This window comes from Stegodyphus dumicola, chromosome 9 (assembly GCF_044657685.1).
Source record: "Stegodyphus dumicola isolate Sdum_Otavi_A_Nest chromosome 9, ASM4465768v1".
In the NCBI taxonomy this organism is placed as follows: Eukaryota; Metazoa; Arthropoda; class Arachnida; order Araneae; family Eresidae; genus Stegodyphus; species Stegodyphus dumicola.
In genome coordinates this window covers 111,011,487-111,035,085 of record NC_140776.1, presented here as the reverse complement: position 1 = coordinate 111,035,085, position 23,599 = coordinate 111,011,487, and the positions used below count along the sequence as shown (strand labels likewise).

At 32.9% G+C, this 23,599-nt stretch overlaps 2 protein-coding genes across 2 annotated transcripts in view; both read right to left on the bottom strand.

The window, feature by feature from the left end:
• The window catches only part of Polr3F (RNA polymerase III subunit F), a 58,461-nt gene extending 38,049 nt beyond the window's left edge, over window positions 1–20,412 (bottom strand). Inside the window, exons 1-6 of the mRNA XM_085823906.1 lie at window positions 20,211–20,412; window positions 20,009–20,126; window positions 13,192–13,259; window positions 6,568–6,635; window positions 6,371–6,483; window positions 2,802–2,945 (exon numbers count right to left, since the gene is read on the bottom strand). Of these exons, the coding sequence (XP_085680032.1) occupies window positions 2,802–2,945; window positions 6,371–6,483; window positions 6,568–6,635; window positions 13,192–13,259; window positions 20,009–20,126; window positions 20,211–20,242 (543 nt within the window). The 5' untranslated portion in view covers window positions 20,243–20,412. The remainder of the gene's footprint in view (window positions 1–2,801; window positions 2,946–6,370; window positions 6,484–6,567; window positions 6,636–13,191; window positions 13,260–20,008; window positions 20,127–20,210) is intronic.
• Window positions 20,413–21,909: 1,497 nt separating this feature from the next.
• LOC146995452 (protein FAM200C-like) lies at window positions 21,910–22,692 on the bottom strand. Its single transcript, XM_085823117.1, has 2 exons — window positions 22,488–22,692; window positions 21,910–22,430 (listed from the first exon to the last, which is right to left on the bottom strand). Exons 1-2 carry the CDS (start codon window positions 22,690–22,692, stop codon window positions 21,910–21,912), a joined length of 726 nt encoding a protein of 241 aa, XP_085679243.1.
• Window positions 22,693–23,599: the final 907 nt, after the last annotated feature.

The following is a 23,599-nucleotide window of genomic DNA, read 5'->3' as shown; positions in this document are numbered from 1 at the left end:
AAAAGTCGTTAATTCGGACACCCATAATTCGGAATGATCTATAATCCGGACCTCAAAATTAAAAACTTTCTGCGCATGCGCAGCGTTGACACATGCGCATAGGCGTTTACGCGTGCGCGTGAGACCTTTTACGACTGCGCATATAAGTGTGTGCAAGTGCAGAATACGTTTTCGCGTGCGCGTTTTATGTATAATGGACGTATAAGCTAAAATTGTCTAATTATCTATTTCAGTTAATGTTGATGATTGCGTTGTTCCTTAATTTTCGAATTGGATCCGGCTTATTATTTTTTGCAGACTGTAAGAGCAATTTTATAAAAGTAAGTTTAAACTTATTTTATAAAAGTAAGTTTAAGTAAGTAAGTTAAACTTTAAAGTAAGTTTAAACTTAAGTAAGTTAAACGATTATATCAAATAGAATTTCCGATATATATTTGTTAATATGTAAAGGATCTAAAGCTAAAGTATGTTTTGAAATCCGAAATCTGTTTATCAATTTCACGCTGCTCGGCAGGGGGAACGCAGCAGCGGGCACATAATGAATTGGAAGTTGATCTGTCAGCACTATCCTTATCTTCAGGGCATATGTTTTTATTTTATTTGGCTTATAATTCTTTACCAAATTAGTATTTCATCTCGATGTGCTCCGTCTTTGATATGATTTAAAACAAGTTCCTCGTCATTATAATTCGCTTCCGATAGCGAAGAAAGTGACAGAGGTTAGTGAAAACGAAAAAATTTCGATTGACAAATTAGTCGGTTTTCTCGACACAGCAATTACAGGACTTGAACAGTGGAACTTTGTAACTAAACAAGAAATTATGTCTGTTTAATAGAATTAAAGAGAAAGTATTATCACATGAAACGAAGCAACTTACATTGAAGGAAATGTTTAATAAAGTAAACAAATAAATATTAAGCTTTTTCTTTTTGTAAATTTTGATACCGTTTAGATCATAATTGTTCTTTATTTCATAAATTATGGTTTCATATTTTTAATTTTGTAATTTTTGCATGCCATCTTACCAGATTTAAACTGATGATCTATAATCCGGAAAAATCGATAATCCGGAATCGCCGAAGTCCGAACGAGTCCGGATTAACGACTTTTGACTGTATAAATTGTACATTTTCCAAGGGATACCTAATAATAGCTTGCTGTTTGTTCACCAGGAGCCTTTAGTTAACATACGATTATGAATGTAAACACAACAGGTAGGCTATAAGCATTACGTATTGTTTTCTTATAATACACTACCCAATATTGAAAATGCAATACCAAGAAAGAGTGGCCTAAAAATTATGCAAATTTCAAGGTAGACACACATCACCGAGTTATGAGAATGATGTGAAATGTGAATCTCTCCAGTGCACGTTAAAGAAGACATAAGGGAAGGAACCTGCAGTATGTTCAATATTCGTGCCATTATTTCTGCTAGGGAAATCATTGTATAAAATGTGTTGTTGTCTCAAAGGACGCGTGTAATAACACAGAATGCCAGGCCACTGTCAATGAGGCAGTTCCAGTAGACAGACAATTCTGCAAGGCGCATGGTGATCAGACTGAGAAAGGCAGATTGGTCCATATAGCAAATTTCAGCTGACATGCACTGGGTGCATCCACAGTGCAGCAGCTGTGGCGATGATTGTTGGAACAAAGAAATGTGGCAAGTTCGAGAGTGACATCAGCTATCATCGATCAATGCATCCACTGACAAACTTAACAGAACTTGTGTTGACAGGTTTTGATATTGGCATGTAGCCAACTGGCAATATTATTTGCATTCATTAAAAATGAAAAATAGCTGTACTTTAATAAATATTTTATAATTACCAGATTATGAATCTGAAAAATAAACCTTCTTGAGGATATTAATAACATATTTTTATACTTTGAAGATTTATAAATTATTTGTGAGAAAATTACCTCAGTATACCAAATGTAACAAAATTATATATAAAGACCCTAGTCACTCCCAAAAGAATAACATTGATTGCATTTAAAAGGAAAAAAAAAACTTTGATTATTGTAATTTATTTATTAAATTATCTTTCAATGTAAACTGAAAATGATACTCCAAACAAATTTAGAAATTAAATATATCAGTCAATTTTCGTCATAAGGAAGTCAAACTATTTGTGTTTTCGTTTTTATAATGGCCTAATGACACGTGGATGTTGTACTGAGGGAGGCGACACCCCCTACCTTCAGGGAGTGCTCAATGCCCTTTATCAGCAGGATAATGCCTGAGCACGCACTGCTTGCATCAGCCAATGTGCTCTGCAGGGTGTACACATGCATCCCCAGCCACTATTCTCTCCTGATCTCTCACCAATCAAACATATTTGGGATGTAATTGGATGCCATTTGCAGAACCTGCTATTGCTGCATTCAGAAGACGAACTTTTATGTCAAACATTAAAAAATTTGTATCAGTATGTGAAGCACACGCATCCCGTTTATTAAAATCCAGTTTTGTGCAATTACAATTTGTGATCCTGAAAACTTGTTTATCTTTGTAAATTAAAAAAATAATACATATAGTTAATAAACCATATTTTTCAAAATTTTTTTTATATTATTAGTCTAATTGTTATCTTTAAGCTATTTATGTGCAATTATTTGTATTATGATTACGTTGTAATCCCTACTTCTTAAAGGGGTTGGTGCAAGTCGGGAAAACCCAGTCTGTATAGCAGTTTAGGTCATCTAAGACGAATCATGTATCAGTCAGTATTTTCACAGCTTACAAAAAAGTTTTTGTTCACTTGATCTAAGTGAAGTAATGTAAGATACTTACTGCTTGTGTAAGATACCGAAAACACTGCTGATTCAGGACATCAACAAATTCAGATTCAAACTCCTGATCGCTATACCATGTTCCACCAGTGACAGATCGATCTGGTTCTATATTATACAGCATGTATACCTTCTTCTTTGCAGCCTTCAAGATAAAATAGTGCAAAAATATACAGTCAAATATATAATCATATGCATAGATATACATATAAGTGCAATTAAAAAAAACTCCTTGATTAAAAGCACTCCATCTATTTCCTCCCTCCCGAAAAAGTTGTCCGAACATATACAATATTTTTCTGGGTTGGGGATATAGTAACCCTCTTCTCAATGTTAGTAAATGAGGTTCATTTGGTTTATTCCATGCCAGACATGTTCAAACATACCCAGTGTGTTGACAATGTCTGCTGATGAAACAACGATCCATACTGTCAGATTCTCCAGTGCATCCACAGGTGTCTGATGTACAACCAATTTCAGATAGCCCCAGATGAGGAACTCAGAGGGATTGAGGTCCAGGGAGTGTGGAAGCCAAGCAAGAGGTCCATTGCATCCAACTGGCCTCCTGGGCTATATAGCATTGAAATGGTTGTGCACCATCATTGCAATGGCCATAATATCCAGTTCTCATCTCTAGTCAAGAAGAATTTCAAGAAAAGGTGTTTCTTTATTTTGTTTCAGCATGCTGAGTCTAAAAATTTGAGCAAGTATAATTTGCTCTGTTATAAAATTTGGGATCCCATACATCATAGCACCTTACGTACCCAGTTTTCTTCAAATAATCATGTACTGCACTTTTTGGAATATTTATTCAGTCTGATAGCTCCTAAACAGCATAACTTGGATTTTCAGCGATAACTTCTGTTAATTGTTCTTCATTTACAGAGGATGGTGATACAGAATGGGAAACATCTTAGATGCTGAAATTTTTGCTCTTAACTTCTCAGACCACTTTGAACTACATTATCAGAAACAGCACTTTTTCCATATGTACAGCAAAATTTTGCGAGCAGTCTCATTAGCACTTTTTTCCTTCTTTAAAATAAAAATATACTTTGATGAAAATAAAAAGAAAGAAATTTAATAAATAAGCAAATCTGATGAAAATGAACTTTTGGGTTCTTCATTTTTAACACTGCATTGAAAATATTATCTACAACATATGCTAGAGTTATGCAATGAGAGCAGAAAAGACTGTATTTAAAATGTTCTTCAATCAAGGGCACTCCGTATAAACAGTGATAAAATAAATAGAAGAAAAAGTGCTTTGATTTGAAAAACTGCAGAACTTTTGGGTTGGCTGAAATATTTTAATTTATTATATTATTATCAATGCATATTAAATTTATATCAAAGAAATTAAAATTGCCTTTTAAAAACTTACATTCTTAAAACAGGCCCATCAATAATTTGGAAACTGTAGTTATTTATTATCGCTCTTCCGAGATAAAACAGATAAATAATCTCTATATTTTTTCTATGAATTTTTTATTATAGAGTAAAAGACTGGCCACATGGCATTCAATTAACCAGAAAGCTCAAATAATCAATATTTTAGAATTTGTTTCCCCCCCCCCAAAAAAAAATTCAAAAATTAAGTAAACATCATACTTCATACTTCTTTTCCTCCTTGAACTATTAAATGTTGATTAAAATTTGTTTGCTTTACTGCTTACTGTTACTTAAAGTCCTATAGTTTATATAATTTGCTTACCCTACAGTGTTAATCCTATTGCTTATAGAAAGTCTTTAAAGTGGGGCATTCTATTTTAGTTCCTTGTTTCTTGGAATGACTAACTTCAGAGCATTTCTTACATTCATAAAACATTTATCACCATTAATGGTTTAAAAACTAAATCTTTCTAAATTTCTACCTTTCATCCATATATGCAGGGTGTTTCCGAATTTGACCGACAAATTCAGAGGGGTCATAGTAGGCATCAAGAGGATGAAAAATTGTCATAGAATATGTGGTCGCAAACCACGTTTAGTGGAAGAAAATCACAAAAATAGTTATGAAGGGTTTGACACTAAATGAAAAAAAGAAAAAAGGGGGGACGGTAATGAGAGAAACATTAATGTGATGAATACAATATATCACAACTCAACACCAGAAAGTAGACAAGACAGTTTTATGGGAACTGTTTGAAGCTATTTTTGTTGTCTGTGAAGCTTGCTACACAGACGACATCAACGGTTGAAGGATTGCCGGATGTATTCAAACATATCCACTCTGGTGGCGATTTTTGCTGAAGCAACAATAACCCATGGTGTCAGATCCTCCAGTGCATCCACAGGTGTCTGATATACAACACATTTCAAGTGGCCCCAGATGAAGAAATCCAAGGGATTGATGCACAGGGAGCATGAAGGCAAAGTAACAAGTTCATTGCATCTAACTGACCTCCTGCCTGAGATCTACAGCATTGAGATGGTTATGCACCACAATCATAAAATGTGCTGGTATACTATCATGCATGAACTATGTTTTGCCTCACAGTGGCAGTATTCCTTGCATCAAATCCGGCATGACATGCAGTAGGAAAACAAGGCTTGTGCCATTAGATGTTCAATTATGGTTCCCCACAGATGATATCCAAGAATCCCTGCCCAGATAGTACTACCATTCTTGTACTATACTTTCAATAATACAGTGCTGTGGAGATATTTGGTTGACCACATCTTCTCTTAGGCTTCTTCTGAGAATAAAACAGTGGTGGGAAATTGTGAATGATTCTGAATGGCATTAACATTCCAGAGTATGAACTCTACCTAAAAGGAGTAGTCGGCAATACCCAGGAGTTGAACCTTCTGCATGTGGAAGGGGTGCATATTTTCTGCATGCAGAGCTTTCCACATCATTTTATGATGAATACCCAGTTACACTACAACTGGTCGTGTACTAGTCGACGAAGAATTAGCAAACCATTGCAATACTCAATTTTCTGTTTCAGGTGTATGCACACTGCATTCTTGCCCTGCATTATGCCTTGTTATTTGCAAGGATCCTGTATCAAGCACCTGTCAATGGATGTCCATGAAGGTGGCATGGTATGGAAAACACCTCCTAAGATATTACTCCTGGTACATTTTCTGTGCTAAGCATTCATAGCCACTATTTGCATATCCCTCATTTATTTAATTTGGTACGCTGTTTACAAATGAAGTTTAATACCTGTGTATTCTGTTTTGCCCACAAAGAAATACTTGCTTGCTGCTTTTATTTTCCCCATATGCACAGGAAATTTGCATACAAAAAGTTTCTTCTTCTTAACCCCTACTCTTATTTTCCTCATACACATTGGATAATCCTCACATTTGTTTGACTATTCTCTTTGTAAGGTTCATTGTTCTTCCGATGCCTATTTTTGCAGTTTTCATCCGCTAATGTGGTTTGTGACTCCATGTTCTGTTATACTTGTATATACATATTCAGTCCTGTGGTGCATATATACAGAATCCACAGTTTTTATACTGACTATAATAATTAAACATTTTTTTTTTCATTTTGTTTTGCATCTAACATTTAAAAATCAAAAACCTGCTTTTTCACAAATAATGAATACTCACAGCTACTGATTTCACAGATTTAATCAGCTTCTTGCTTTCTAAACTTTTCAAAATTTTATTAACTTGAGTCTGAGGCAAATTGCTTTCAAAACGTAAATCTCTGATCCATATGCCTGAAAAGAAAAGGGGAATACAACATTAAACTTCTTGACAATTCAGAAAAGTGTATGGTGTTTAAAATAGGCATAAAATAATACCTTTATTTCCCGCCTTTTCAATTATTTGATAAATTAATTTATCTTCTAAATCAGCTCCTCTGCATATTCTGAAATAACAATACTAAAATTAAGATTGCTTAAAAAATCAGATTGCCATCAGTCTTCTGAATTTATGATATAAGAAACAAACAGTTCTTATAAACTGACATAAGACATAAATCTTATATTTCCTTTTGAATTTTAGCTATCTATCTATATATATATGGGGGGGGGGAAGTTGAAGACGTCATTCAGTAATTAATGAGTCATTATTCAGTAAATAATGAGGGATCTTTTTCCCACATCACAGAACATTTAATAACTTAAAAAACTACACATTAAATTGAGATTTAACAGTAGCTTAGCACCTTCTCCCACTATATGGAATACAAGGATCATTTTGCATCATGTTTCTGTTTATAAACATGGCACCTACTCACACACATGATCAGATCAAAAACCGAAGTCTATCACTGCTACCTCCGCATGGACTGAACTCTTCTCGTCTGCCTCGCTTTGTCTTCAGGTACACAGGCAATGAGTTTTCCCTGTCAGGTGATGACCCCTGGTGGCTGCAGGACTTACCATTCCCACATACATGCATGCATGTATGTAATTTTTGTTTTTAGTGATAAATTGAGGAGAGAAGGCACCCATCAATTTTTTTTTTAGTCATGGCTTGGATATTTTAGAGCGATGTAGCTTCCACACAAATAGGATGCCTAATAGACGAATAGAAGTATGAAAATCACAAATAGTTGGATAATTAATATACAGTCAAAATTCGTTAATCCAGACTCGTCGGGACTTCGGCAGATTATCGTTTTTTCCGGATCATAGATCATCAGTTTAAAATCTGGTAAGATGGCATGCAGAAATTACAAAATTAAAAATATGAAACCGTAATTTATGAAATAAAGAACGATTATAATCTAAAGGGTATCAAAATTTACAAAAAGAAAAAGCTTAATATTTATTTGTTTACTTTATTAAACATTTCTTTCAGTGTAAGTTGTTTAAGTTGCTTCGTTTCATGGGATAATACTTTCTCTTTAATTCTATTAAACAGACATAATTTCTTGTTTAGTCACAAAGTTCCGCTCTTCAAGTCCTATAATTGTTGTGTCGGGAATGCCGACTAATTTGTCAATCAAAATCTTTTTGTTTTCAATAACCTCTGTCACTTTCTTCACTATCGGAAGCGAATTATAATGACGAGGAACTTGCTTTAAATCATATCAAAGAGGGAGTACATCGAGATGAAATACTACATTTAGTAAGGAATTATAAGCCAAATAAAATAAAAACATCTGCCCTGAAGATAAGGATAGTGCTGACAGATCAACTTCCAATTCATTGCGTGCCGCTGCGTTCCCCCCGCCGAGCAGCGTGAAATTGATAAACAGATTTCGGAACATACTTTCGCTTTAGATCCTTTACATATTAGCAAATATATATCGGAAATTCTATTTGATATAATCGAAAGTTCAAGCTTACTTTTGTAAAATTGCTCTAACAGTCTGCAAAAAATAATAAGCCGGATCCAATTCAAAGATTAAGGAACAATGCAATCTGCAACATTAACTGATTAGATAATTTTAGATTTGCTTATACTGTCCGTTATACATTAAACGCGCATGCAAAAACATTTTATGCGCACGTGCACACGCATATTCGCAGCCGTAAAGGTCTTACGCGCACACGTAAATGTCTATGCGCGTGACGCATGCGCAGTAAGTTTGCAGCTTTGAGGTCTGGATTATAGATCATTCCGTATTATGGGTGTCCAAATTAACGACTTTTGACTGTATAACAACTTTACTGTATTGAAGAATAATTTCTTTGGACATATATTCTGAAGTGGGTATGACAAGCCCTTCCCCCTTCATGAGTTTAGGGTTGATCGGAAAGACTTGTCATATTTTGCTAATAGATCTCGTTAGTGCATTTTTTGGAGTAGCAGCATCATGCGCGCACCTCACTGAAATACTATATAAGGTCACACTTCTAACCCATTCGATAAACAGAAAATTGTTCGATTTGAATGAGTTGGATAGATTTTATACAGAGTGGAAAATGAAGGGGGAAAATGTTTGTTTTTGTTATATTTCGCTTTTTTTTTTCTACAAAGGCAAGAATGCAAAGCAAGCTCGTGAAAAGTTGCATAAAGTTTATGGGACAATGCTCTAACAACACGTCAGTGGCAGCACTGGTTTGGGAAATCCCGTTCTGGTGGTTTTGATGTGAATGATGCGCCTCAGTCAGGATGGCCATTGGAGGCTGACGATGAAGAAATAAAGGCAATGGTTAAGTCTAACACGTGGTACACGACACGAGAGATTGCAGAGGCACTACACATTGCTCAATAAACCGTTCATGACCATTTAAAGAAGCTCGGATTCGTAAGCAAGATTGAAGTTTGGGTTCCTCATGAGCTGAAGGAAATCCATTTGGTGAAGCATTTGAGCATCTGCCATTCCCTTCTTAAACGAGAAGAAAACGACCCTTTTTTGAAGCATATAGTCACTGGTGACAAGAAATGGATTGTGTACAATAATGTTGCACACAAGCAGTCTTGGAAACAGTGCGATGAACCACCTCAATCCATGTCCAAAGAGAACATTCACCAGAAAAAGATCATGTTGTCAGTGCGATGGGATTTCAAAGGTGTTGTGCATTTGAGCTCTTACGAAAGAATCAAACAATTAATGCAGCTGTGTACTGTCAGCAATTGGACAAAATGAGCAATGCAATCAATCAAAAGCGGCCAGAACTCGTGAATCATAAAGGCATTGTGTTTCACCAACGTGAGAGCACACACGAGTTAGGCTACCCGCCAAAAGCTGTTGGAGCTTGGTTGGGATGTGTTGCTCCACCCACCGTACTCGCCTGATCTTGCATAAATTTGTTTTGCTCTTTGCAGAATTCCTTGAATCATAAAACATTCAATTCTGATGAGACTATAAATCGGCACCTGGTACAGTTTTTTGTTTCTAAAGGCAGATCATTCTACCAGTGTGGAATTATGAATATTGTTGAACAATGGAAAAAGATCATCAAAGAAAATGGCCAATACATTATTGATTGAATTCTTATTTTTTGATAGAAATAAATCACTTTTGAAAAATATAGTAAAAATACAACATGGCATTTCGATCAACCCGATACTGATTACATTTTAAACAATAGATTTTAATAAATATGTGAGCAGAATGAAAATCAAGAGATAATAAATAAATAAGATCAATAAATAAAGAGACATGAACTAGCCAAGCAAGTGTCAAGTATAGAAAAAGCGAATGTGTAAATTTCAGCAGAGCCCATGTATAGGATCGGAATCCTTTGTTTAAGTTTTGAATGGTAACTGGCCAAGAACTCTATGCAATTCAGATGACATTAATGCAGTTAGCTTTTTTTAAGTGATGTACTTTAGATTACAAGAAGGGGACGTAGCCACACTAAAATGAATAATTTAAAAAAGAGCTGTCAGGACAGAGCCTTTGTGTATGCCTTATGTACTTCCATATGTGTCAGGAGTTTAACGAATTCACTATTACAAGGTCTATGCTTTATGACTGAAAGTGCAAGCTAATTCACTAGAGGAGAAAAAAATATTCTTGATTTAATGAGGTCAATTCTGTCTATAGATGAATCAAAAGAATACTGCAGAACAGTGAAGTCTGGTGTGAAATTATTTGATTTTAATTTCCAATATGTTTCTGTCATTATGTTCACCATATGTCCAGCAAGGGCCTATATATCAGATTGAAATCTTTTGTTTAAGTTTTGAATGATAATTGGTTAAGAGCTTTACATGATGCAAATGACATTAATATGGTTAGTTTTTTAAGTGATATAGTTTAGATTACAGGAAAGAGATGTAGTCAAATCAAAATTAGTAATTCTGAATTTGATTTTTTTTAATGTTATATATATACGGTAAAAGAATGACTATCTGGTCAGTGGGAAAAATTTGTGCTAAAACTATAAAAACGGTCATCTTATTTGCTATCAACTTAAATATGAATAGTCTAGATTTAAAATTAGGATTTCAAGGGGGCGGGGAAGAAAGAATATATTTCAGTCTTACAAAAGACTAATATATTTTGTAGGCCTCATCCACTTAAGAAATCCTGCAAATATGAAAGCTGGTAGTGAAGCTGCAATCATTCTGACAAAAATTTAAATGAAAATATTGTTCTTTATTTAATTAGATAATCCAGAAATACAAATTATGGCTACAACGTATTAAAAAAACTTTAAACACTTATCCTAATTTTTTAACATAACACTGCCACTGTTTATCCGTTTTTAAAGTTAGCATACCATGCATTTTTTTTTTTTTAAATGTGCGAATTCTGTAACTTTGAAAATATTCCACTTCACATAGTCCCAAATAGTAATATATTTTTTTTTCTTCCTTTAAAATGCAAGGAAAAAATAGAATTTTTATTCTTCTTTATAAAGATTAAACCAGCTTATTAAGAATCCATCAAATTTACATTAAATCAAAATGGATACCTTATTGTGACATCATGGTTATCCATTACTGCCACTAAATCACACTGTTTGGCAACAATGTATACTTGCTAAAAGAATTACGAGTTCTATAATAGCATTACATATCTCTCATTTATTACATTTTTCAGGGAAATTTTTTCCCCCGGAATTCTAAAATATTCTGTTAGTTGAATGCAAGATAGTCAGATTTTTTCAAAACACAATAAAAATAAATTCTAATCCTAGGACTGAACACTTTTTTTTTTTTTTTTTTTGGATAATAAAGCAAGACTTTTCAGGCAAAACTCTGAATAAAAATTAATTAATAATTTGAGCTAAATTAAAAAATATAATATTGATAATAAATTTCTCTGACAGCGGAGGTCTTCATGGGAATCATTGTTCTCAGTTCAATTCATTCTCTTATTGGTCCCATGATCATGAGAGATGCTCTTGCCTATTCATACAACATTAATGTTAAATGTGAAATTTAATATACAGTCACAAGTCGTTAATTCGGACACCCATAATCCGGAATGATCTATAATCTGGACCTCAAAGCTACAAACTTTCTGCGCATGCGCGTAAGACCTTTACGGCTGCGAATTTGCGTGTGCGCAAAATACGTTTACGAATGCGCGTTTAATCTATAACGGACGGTATAAGCTAAGCTCTAATTATCGATTTCAGTTAATGTTGCAGATTGCGTTGTTTCTTAATCTTCGAATTGGATCCGGCTTATTAGTTTTTGCAGACTGTTAGAGCAATTTTATAAAAGTAAGCTTGAACTTTCGATTATGTCAAATAGAATTTCCGATTTATATTTACTAATATGTAACGGATCTACAAAGCGAAAGAATGTTTCGGAGTCCATTAAACAAAAAGTGGAATTGCTGCAAAAAATGAATAAAGGCATATCCTTTGTTTATCTAAACTTTAACATTTGTTTATCTAAGCTTTGTTTATCTTTAACACCCAGCACGCGCAATTAATTGGAAGTTGATCTGTCAGCACTATCCTTATCTTCAGGGCAGATGTTTTTATTTTATTTGGCTTATAATTGCTTACTAAATGTAGTATTTCATTTCGATGTACTCCGTCTTTGATATGATTTAAATCAAATGCCTCATCATTATAATTCGCTTCCGATAGCAAAGAAAGTGACAGAGGTTATTGAAAACGAAAAAATTTCGATTGACAAATTAGTCGGTATTCTCGACACCGCAATTATAGGACTTGAACAGCGGAACTTTGTAACTGAACAAGAAATTATGTCTGTTTATAGAATTAAAGAGAAAGTATTATCACATAAAACAAAGCAACTTAAACAACTTACATTGAAAGAAATGTTTAGTAAAGTAAACAAATAAATATTAAGCTTTTTTTTTTTTTGTGTAAATTTTGATACACTTTAGATCATAATTGTTCTTTATTTCGTAAATTACGGTTTCATATTTTTAATTTTATAATTTCTGCATGCCATTTTACCAGATTTAAACTGATGATCTGGAAAAAGTCGATAATCCGGAATCGCCGAAGTCCCGACGAGTCCGGATTAACGACTTTTGACTGTAGTAAACATGCCAAAAAATTTATTTGACACAAATTCAGTAATGTTGTTATTTTCAGGTATGGGAAATTTAATTTCTAAAGAATCATTATGGTTGTAAAATATTTTGAGGATTCTACACCTTAAATGAAAGAAAAAATTGAGAACTGGGCTAGGAATAAATTAATTTAAGAATTGGAATGAGATTGTGTCACAATTTTTAATAAAATAATTTAATTAATTTTAAGACTAACCCTTTAAAAATGCTCACCTGCAATACCAAGAAAGTCAAAAATGGAGTATCACGGAATTGTTATTTACTTGGGTTATTCCAGAGTCTTACATTCTGAAAATTTGGCGGTCCACTAAAATTGTTGCTTCTATTAAAATACTCTGTTTTCTTTACAAAATAATGGTCTCAAAACTATATTACATGATTATGTAGTGTGCAAACTACTACTGCAGTCCATTCTTAAAGATAATAATAAATAAAATGATTATGCTGTGTGCAAACTACTAATGCAATGTGTACATAAAGATAATAATAAATAAATAATAAAATAAAAAGCAATTACCTAGCTGATTCCTGGTCTTTTAATTTGTACATCAACTGCGACCCTTTGTTTAAGATCTGTATCTTGTCCTTTAAATAAAATTGACAAAATTCTTCTATTTAACTACAATAAAAAACATTCTTATATAAAGTTATTATAGAAAGGAGTAGAAAAGCATAGTAAAATAAATATTTTTGCTTGCTTAACACACACTTTTCCCATTTATATTATTAAATAAATGAAGACTGAAAACGTATTTATATTACTGTCTCTATTCTTTAACTATTAGTTTATTATGAATTGAATAAATTTACAATTTTGAATTCTCTGGGTCATAAATGGACTAAAATTTCTGTTCAAGATATTTTTTTAACTATCACGAATCTCAGGTATTTCATACTGTAACTGATAATTACATTTGCAAATTTAGTAATATTTCACAAGAATAAAAAATGTACCGTAATTTCCGGAAGAAAGGCTGTATCAGCGTAAATGCCGCACTCGAGAAAAATGGCAGGAAAAAAATTAAAATTACACAGAAATGCCGCATCAGCGTAAACAGCGCAATAGATTAAATTGTGCGTGACAACGTCGTGGACTGTATAGATGCAAAATCTCAACCTAAGTCCTGATATATCACATATCAGTTAAGAAAAATGCATGAAATGAAACCACAACTCAAAACTAAATTAAAGGTAAGAAATGTTGAAAATATATTTACGTTCATGTATATACTTATACCCACTAAAGAAGTCCATATTTGTAATACTCAGACTATATTATAAAAAATGTTGCAACAACGAAATAGTAAATTTGATGACAAAAGGAAATTTTAAATTTTACTTACAAAAGGAATTACAGCAAACTGTACATCATATGAAGCCATCAAAATCTGATTCTTCACTGTCTGAATTAAAAAGATTTAGTAAATCCTAATCTAAGTCTTACAGATCGTCACATTCATCCTCTTGGTTTACAGTCTCTTTATCTAAGGATATAATTTCAGCTTCTTTGAACCCTGCTATTATTGACGATCTTTTTATCGATTTCCACGCATATCCTACCCACTTTGCAACTTCTTCATAAAATGCTCTATGCATTTTCTAGCTTTTGGTATACGTATGCAATCCTTCACTCATCCAACACTCCCACCACTTTTGGACTTCAGCTTTGAAGGATTTTTTACCTGACAATGTAATCTAATGGTTGTAAGATTTTTGTCAAACCACCAGGAATTATTGCTACAGGTCGTAGACTCAAGTAAATGAGAACGCATGGAATCGATTAGCAATAACCGGCTGATCTTTGGAATATGGTAACTGGTAGTCTGGCGACATTTTGGAGGCGATAAAGGTTACTACCTAGGACTTTGGTAATAATGTGAGAAGCACTCAGTTCCTACGCATTATTTTGTGTGAGGGAAATGAAAGATCATGAGATATGTCATGTGACATTAACGGACGAATTACAGTTGTTTAATCGGAAAAGGGGGGAAATCTGGAAATTTCGTATTTAGCTATATTCTGAGTTGTGTGAAACGTGACATTAATGGACGAATTACAGTTCTTTAATCGGAAAAGGAGGTTAATTTGGAAAAGCTTCATTGTGTGTTGTGTGAAATAGTGTTGATTAATTTTCGGATTGCATGGCGCTATGTAAAGTGAATTCTAAATTTTTAATGCATTTATCTGATAATAATAATAAGTTGAGATTGTAAGAAAGGAAGGATATTACAAGTTTAAATGGTGGTGCAAGAAATATGGTGAAAATGGACATTTTGTGAAAAGGAGTGTAGGAAGGGTACGTGGTTTGCTGAAAGTCGTTTGAGTATAGGTGAAATTTTATTAATTTCTTATTACTTGGTGAATAGACTTGCAGTTGACTACTGGATTTAGGATTTAGAAATTAGCAGTAGTATTGCAGCGACGTAATGAAGATTCTGAAGAAGATTAGGTAAGTTAGTATTTTTAATCATTTGAGGATATTATTTTTATGCATTGTTCTAAATGTAAGGAGTAAATAAATTAAAATTGTATTATTTGAAAATTGTTATTAGGAATGATTTAGTTTAAAGTAATTAGGATTGTAATTTAATTTTTATTAATTTAATGTATGTGCTTATTTATATTTTAAGTAGTGTTTTTTAATTTAATGATCGTGATTTTGTGAGTTGTATGTTTGTAGTATTTTGGAATATGTTTGAGTAGTATACGTTGAGTATTTTCATGCATTTTCATGAAATTTTTCTAATTTATGAGAAAAAAGCAGTGTACATGGATATAGTGAAGAGTGTGCGCAATGCCATTTTTGTGCAATTCTGGGATGTTTTAAGTAAAAATAAGTCGACGTGTACATGGTTTAGTGATATTTTAATTAAATGATAGTTATTTTGTGAATTTTATGTTTGTAGGAATTTGGTATACGTTTTAGTTGAAGTAAACGTGCATGGAAATAATTTAAATATTTGACACTAAGTATTTGTAATGTTTGCGGTATGAATTCGGTGGTGACGTTTATAATATAATAGATAATTTAGAGGTAAAAGTTTTTGAATATTTTATTTATTTTATATGTGGAAATGTTCATATTTGGAAAGGGTATATACTTTTTCACGATAAGGTAATTTCATATATGTTCTTTTTACCGGGTTTAAAGATTCAGAAAGTAGTCATGCATTTTCGTGAAATTTTCTAATTTATGAGAAAAAAGCAGTATACATGGATATAGTGAAGAGTGTGCGCAATGCCATTTTTGTGCAATTCTGGGATGTTTTTTAAGTAAAAATAAGTCGACGTGTACATGGTTTAGCGATATTTTAATTAAATGATAGTTATTTTGTGAATTTTATGTTTGTAGGAATTTGGCATACGTTTTAGTTGAAGTAAATGTGCATGGAAATAATTTAAATATTTGACACTAAGTATTTGTAATGTTTGCGGTATGAATTCGTTGGTAACGTTTATAATATATATTTATTTTATACATGGAAATGTTCATATTTGGAAAGGGTATATACTTTTTCGCGATAAGGTAATTTCATATATGTTCTTTTTACCGCGTTTAAAGATTCAGAAAATTGTCATGCATTTTCGTGAAATTTTTCTAATTTATGAGAAAAAAGCAGCGTACATGGATATAGTGAAGAATGTGCGCAAATCTGGGATGTTTTTTTAAGTAAAAATAAGTCGACATGTACATGGTTTAGTGATATTTTAATTAAATGATAGTTATTTTGTGAATTTTATGTTTGTAGGAATTTGGTATATGTTTTAGTTGAAGTAAACGTGCATGAAAATAATTTAAATATTTGACACTAAGTATTTGTAATGTTTGCGGTATGAATTCGTTGATGACGTTTATAATTTAATAGATAATTCAGAGGTAAAAGTTTTTAGATATTTTATTTATTTTATACGTGGAAATGTTCATATTTGGAAAGGATATATACTTTTTCACGATCAGGTAATTTCATATATGTTCCTTTTACCAGGTTTAAAGATTCAGAAAATTGTCATGCATTTTCGTGAAATTTTTCTAATTTATGAGAAAAAAGCAGTGTACATGGATATAGTGAAGAGTGTGCGCAATGCCATTTTTGTGCAAATCTGGGATCTTTTTTAAGTAAAAATAAGTCGACATGTACATGGTTTATGTGTATATGTTATTGTGAAAAACGCGCAAGGAGTTTGCGATTGTGCACTTTTTCCCAATTTTGCAGTGAATATTTGTCATGATTAAGCAGTTTTGTTAGATAAAATTTCTAGTATAAGTGTAATTTGGCTAGTATATTGTTGGAAAAAGTGTTCAGTAAATAAAAAGAAAAGAAACATGTCTTTACTTCGTGAAGACAAAATGGCGGCGAAAAAAAAAATAGAGGGTTGCTGTAGCAGAGTTGGTCGCCAAATTTTCGCCAAAAAATCACCAAGTTACCATAATCCAGAGGTCAACCCAATAACCCTTTTGGATGGAAAAAAGGATCCCTTACGACACTGCCAAACTTTTTGTAGCCACTCATGCATGATTGTTTCTCACATCTAGCCGTTCTCATTTGCAAAAATAATTACGTCATTAGGAAAATCTCCTTTCGGAATAGTCTTTCATTTAAAAATGATCAACGGCTTTAGTTTGTCACTGTTTGCGGCACAAGCTAACACACATGTAAATGATGTTCTTTCATGCCCTGTCGTAAGCACAGATACAGTTTTTGCACCAGTTTCATCAATGGTTCTGTTTGCAGGAGAGTCGAAAGCTAACGGCGTTTCATCCATATTTATTATCTGCGACCGAAGAATTTCTTTTTTGTCAATAATATCTGTCACATATTTTTAAAAAGATGCCTTTTTCTCCTGCCAGTCCATTGGTAATTGTTGCCCGACTGTTGTTCTAGTACGCAGAGAAATATTTTTTCTTTTTATAAATCTGCTACAACAGCAAGGCCCTCCTTTGAAATCATTTATGTTCATTAGTTTTGCTATAAATTTTGCTCGTAAGAGAATTTTTACAGTCGAAATTGCCATTTCCTTTCCTTGTTGCTCCTTTATCCAGTTTGCAAGATCGTCCTCTCATTTGCAAGGTCACCTTACAGTACCACTTCTTTTGGCTCGTTTCTGTTGTGGCATATTTTTAAGTTCTTTATCAGTTCTCCAATGTTGAATACATGTCTCGTCCACTTCAAACTCTCGAGCTGCTGCTCTATTTCTAATTTGTTCAGCACGTGAAATTACATTAAGCTTAAAACCAGCAGTATAGCTTCTGTGCCGTTTAAATGACATTTTCAAAATTTTTTCGCTCCCTTCTTACTTAAAAACTATCCTACAAGTACTTGTACCCAAACTGATGGGATCTGTATCTGGCAGAATGCCAAGAAAAATCGATTCATGCTGAAGAGGAAATACGTCAGAGTTCCTTATTACGAGGCAGGTGGAGTCATGTACGCCTTTGAAAAAAAATTGCAGAAAAGGCAGGAGTGGGGAAAGGTTGGGTCCTGGAAGATTCATCGAATGGCAGAGGAGAGAGATTATTCAAACTGATGAGAATGTTGATTTGAAAGGGGGAAGACTATTATTGCTCTGAGATCCTGTTTAAGGTGAATAAGGCATGTAGGTCTGTTCAAGGGAAAGAATGTAAACAAAATAACGCTCGCAAAAAGCAACTGAGTGGTTTTTTGTGTGGAAACAGCACCAGTCTACGTACGATGACAAGGCCATCCAAACTATGTACAATGACCATCATAGGAAATATTTTATTTTTAGTGCACCTAAACACCGCATGGGTAGAAACACCGCACCCGCTGAAAATTTAAGTTTTAAACACGTAAATGCTGTGGTGTTTCTTCCGGAAATTATGGTATTTCTTTTTTCAGCTTTTATATAATAGAGAATGCATATATTTCTGTTTTGCAAATTTAATAATATTTTATAAGAAATTATTAAAAACTTTCTTTTCTCAGCTCTTATGTAATGGAAAAGGTGTACATTTACGTTATAATATGAAAAGAATGTCTCCAAAGCAACTTATTTTGTACATAATTCATCGCTAGATGGAAGAGCCACATGAAATCTTGTTCCCAATCTACTTTATAGAGTCAAAAATCTTAAAGGTAATTTATTAAGTTATAACATTTGAGGGTTATTTTCTTTAGTAGGCAAGAAAAAAATGTCAAACACAGTAGCCTTAGTACAAGGGTTCCAAACCCTATGCCTGCGAGCACCATGGCACCTGCCAATCGTTTAACGTGTGCAGTGCCGGATTTCTGCCTAGGCTTACAAGGCCCCGGCCTACAGTCACTATTTTCACATTCATACTTTTTGTCTTGTTCCAAGTTAAGTTCTAATGATTTTAAAGAAATTATGATATTTTTTGCCTTAATATTAAAATATGCTCTTGTGAAATTTGCCAGCAGTATAAGAAATCGCAGCATAATTTCTGCAAGAATATGAAATTCCACCACAAAATTTAAAAAGGAAACAACTAGGAGATGCATTTGCTAGATAGCCACTGTTGCCGAGTGTTTGCAATTCTCCGATTTTTTTTTTTAGCTGCCTACTTGGAAAGAACAGTTAAATTTTTAAATAAATTAAAAAAAAAAGTATGTTGACTTTACATATAATGTTTGCCAATTTACAATAAATATTGGTATTTTGGGAATCTTTTTTAAAAAAAAGTCCTGAAAACACCAACTTGCACCCTAAAAATAACTTTTACCTTTTCATCTGTAAAAATTGAGTTATATTAAAATATATCTCATTTTTATATTAATGGCCACCCTTAGAGATTCAGCCTTTCACAATAATTTAATATTAAGGTTTAAATATAAATACACGAGACTAAATTTCTCTTAATTATAAATATTAACTTCTTATATATATATACCATATTAAAATAATGATGCATTTTTGGGATAAAATTTCGGGGAAAGTGCAGAATTGCCCACTGCTTGGCGTGTTTTGAAGAATTGCACACACTCGGTATCCAGGTACACATCGAGCTATTTTCACTTAAAAAAACATCCCAGAATTGCACAAAAATGGCATGGTGCACTCCCTTGACTGAATGTATGTACAAATCGACATATTTTCACTTAAAAAGTCAAAGAAAATTGACAAAAATCCAATTCTTCTTACTCTTGTAAAAAGCGCCAAAAAAATACGTTGGCGATTCTGCCAAAGTTTTTTCCTCGAAAAATTAGAAATACTGTGTGTAATTCGAAATAACGTGTGTTCAAAATAAGGCTGCTTAAATTTGAAAAACAAAGATATTTAATGACTTATGAATATGAGAAAATATAGTTTCAAATAAAACCAAATAAAACGTTTCCATTAAAAGTCATGTTTCTTACCGCGGCAGTTAACTTATTTAAAGCGTCCACCAACTGCGCTGGTCCAGTAGATGGCATTGCGTTCTGAAGCACTTTGTTCGTAATACCGTTAGGATGTTTATTTAGTAATTCCAATATACTGCAAAGAAATCATCATAGATTCATTAAGTAAAATATAAAATTAACAACTATTAATACAATTTACGTAAAACTATTTAAATACCTGTCTTCAACAGTACTGTCATCCGAACTCATTATGTTTTTTTTAAAGATAATATTCAAACTTAACAAAGTACTAAATCCCGAAATAATAATAAAAGAAAAGAAATTTAACAGTCTCCATATACTGTATTGTAGCCAGAGAAACAGGAAAAGTGTGCACGCCGATAAATAATAATTAACACAAACAAAACTGACAACTTCTGTTTTTGAATAAAAATAACTTCACTTCACTTCCTTGCTCAAAAGAAGTTTTGTTGCCACAAAATCAAATTTGAATGCTACATTTTTGCTGGCAAAATAATAAATTTCTTTGTTCTAAGAATATTATTTCCACTTTCAATTTAATTTTACAATTGGCGATTTCTCAAAATTTCCATAATAAAGAAATTCTGAAATCGGAACATGAGCTTCTACCGCTTGTCGTTAAACGCCATTATAGTCCTCATTATGGCTAACAAATAAATGCATTATTTATAAATAATTTATTTTTTTTTCTATAAAATCAAATAACCGTAATCGGAAATATTTTTACTAAGCAGTGTCTCTAAGACACTTCTCTCACATTCGTAAATTTTTAAAACAAGGTTACAATCTCCCATTCATTCTCATTCAGATAAATACTCATGTGTGACGGCCTTTGCAGTTGCAAATAATTAAGATTTTTGTTACACCTACTACTACTAAGAACATATAGTGAATTTGAGTTTCAGAAAGCAGCGCCTCCTTTTACTCTGTATCGCGTGAAAAATATCAGTAAAACAAAAAAGACGGAAGTAAAAGTCAGGTTGCCGCCATCAGTCGATGAAAAAGCCGAGTGTCTGGAAGGTCCAAATCAGTGAACTGAAGAATCTAGTACAGTCAAAAGTCGTTAATCCGGACTCGTCGGGAATTCGGCGATTCCGGATTATAGATCATCAGTTTAAATCTTGTAAGATGGCATGCAGAAATTACAAAATTAAAAATATGAAACAGTAATTTATGAAATAAAGAACAATTATTATCTAAAGCAGGGGTCGCCAAACTTTTTTGATCATCGCCCCCTATATAATTTTTCGAAATCTCCATAGACCCCCCACAAAGGGAATTTTCAGGTAATTAAAATAAAACTATATATTAGTCTAAATATTTAATAAATCAGAAACAGTAAGTAAAGTAGCTACAGATTTTTTACTTCTTAATGAGATGAGTGTGCCTGGTGTTTCTTGGCAAGGTTCGCTATATTGGGTTCGAAATTAGTCAAATTTAACCGTAAATCCCCTCGAAGCTCCACATTTAATTTATTTCTGTTTTTAGTTAAAATTGAATTAACGTGACTGAAACCGGCTTCAACCATATACGAACTTGGAAACGCCAGCATAAATGGCTGAGCCATTTCGTAAAGTTTCACATATTTTTGCTTTATATTTATATTAGTTCAAAATTTATGTATTGTCAAATTTTTAATTAGCGTTTTTCCTTCAAGATCGGACAATAGTTCAGCAAGCTCATCTTGTATGTTGATGTCGACGTTATTAATTTGCGCCGAAAATGGCGCAATAATCCAATCAGGGATGTCGATGTTTTCCAAATCAAAAAAGCACAGTTTAAAATCGTCGCTTAATTTTTGAAGATGATTTGTATATATTTCCAAGTCTTCTTCTTTTATTTTTAATTGTTGCAGATTTGAAAAATACTTATAATCCTTACGTAGCAATGATGATCTAAATAAATTTAATTTTACTTGGAAGCCTAACAGTATTGTCCGAGCTTGGATAATTGTTACATTTTTTTCCTTGCAGTTTTGTTTGAACGTCATTAAATTTTCCAAATAAGTCTGCTAAATAAAAAATATGGTTCTTATTGTTTTGGAGTTCATCGCGTAGAACAGGATTTATTTCGTTCAGAAATTCTGTGGTGGAGTCAAATAAATTGACGAGCCGTTGCAAACATACACCTCTAGACAACCATCTAACCTCGGTGTGCAGAAGTAATTGGTTAAATAACTCATTGTTTTCCTCACAAAGTTTGGCAAATAATCTTGATTTAAGAGGTTGAGCTTTAATTTGATTAATAGATTTAATACAAAACTGTAAAGCTTCATGTAACTCTGAACTCAGATATTTTGCTACTAAGTTGTGTCTATGCAACACACAATGAATAGTACGAATACCGGGCACTTTTTCTTTGAGGCATGTAGCAAATCCTCGGTAACGCCCTACCATAGAAGGTGCGCCATCTGTGGCTACTGCTATTATATTTTCAAGCGGAATGTCATATTTATTTAAATATTCTTGTAAACATCTAAAAATTGTCACTCCCTTCCAATCGGTTTCAAGATATTTAACAAATAAAACTTCATCAATGACTTCTCCTTTAATTTTACTGAAATATCTAACATACGCCATAAGAATAGCAGAAACGCCAAAAACAGATTCATCAAGTAGTATAGAGAACTTGCAATTTTTTAGCTCCGAAACTACTGTGTTTTCTATTTCTTCGGCCATTTTGTCAATACGCCGTTTTACAGAATTTGCACTTAATGGCAAAGACTTTAAAACATTAGTAGAGTCTTTTTTCATCACATTCTCACTGACGTCTTTAATTGCAGGTACTACAATTTCTTCTGCGATTGTGTGGGGTTTTCCCCTCTTTGCTATATTAAGCGAAATCTTGTACGAAGCAATTAATCCTCCTTCATTTTCAGTTTCAGTAGACTGTTTCATAAAACTTTTTAGAGTTGGTCGACATGTGAATTTTTCTTTGAGTTTTTTGAAAAATTCTAATTCTTCATTTTTTAATCTGAATGAAGCCTTTCAAGATGATCTTTCATTTTTGACGGTTTCATGTATTCATTTCCAAAAGTTTTTTCGCATATAAGACACATAGGAATAGTTTCATTTGTCGGTGAACAAATAAATCCAAATTTTAAGTAATCCAATGAATAATACCGACATTTCTTTTTAGATACTGAAGCTGTCATTTTTAAATTAGTGTTCTGTAAATAAGTTAAAATTAAGTTGGTATATTATACTAATCCACATTATTAAAGCTTACCTTTTCAGAAGTAACAATAATTAAAATTGATATCAAAACTAAACGAATAGTTTTATAGAAACAATAACTAATTATCCAATGGTAGATATAATAGTAGTAATAATGACACTACAAGCATTTAATACTGTTCACAGTTCACAAAGATAGCTGAAAATGCATATGATATTTGCGTTTGTAGCATCCAGTGTAGAATTGGACAAGCGCACATATGCATCTGACTCATATGCAAGGCTCGTATGGTTTGTGATGGAGACAAAGGGCGAACCAACGACAAGATGCGTAACTGCCGTATAAAAAAGAAGAAACTAAAAGAACTAAAACCACACACATAAGAAGAAAGAAAACGGATTACTAAAC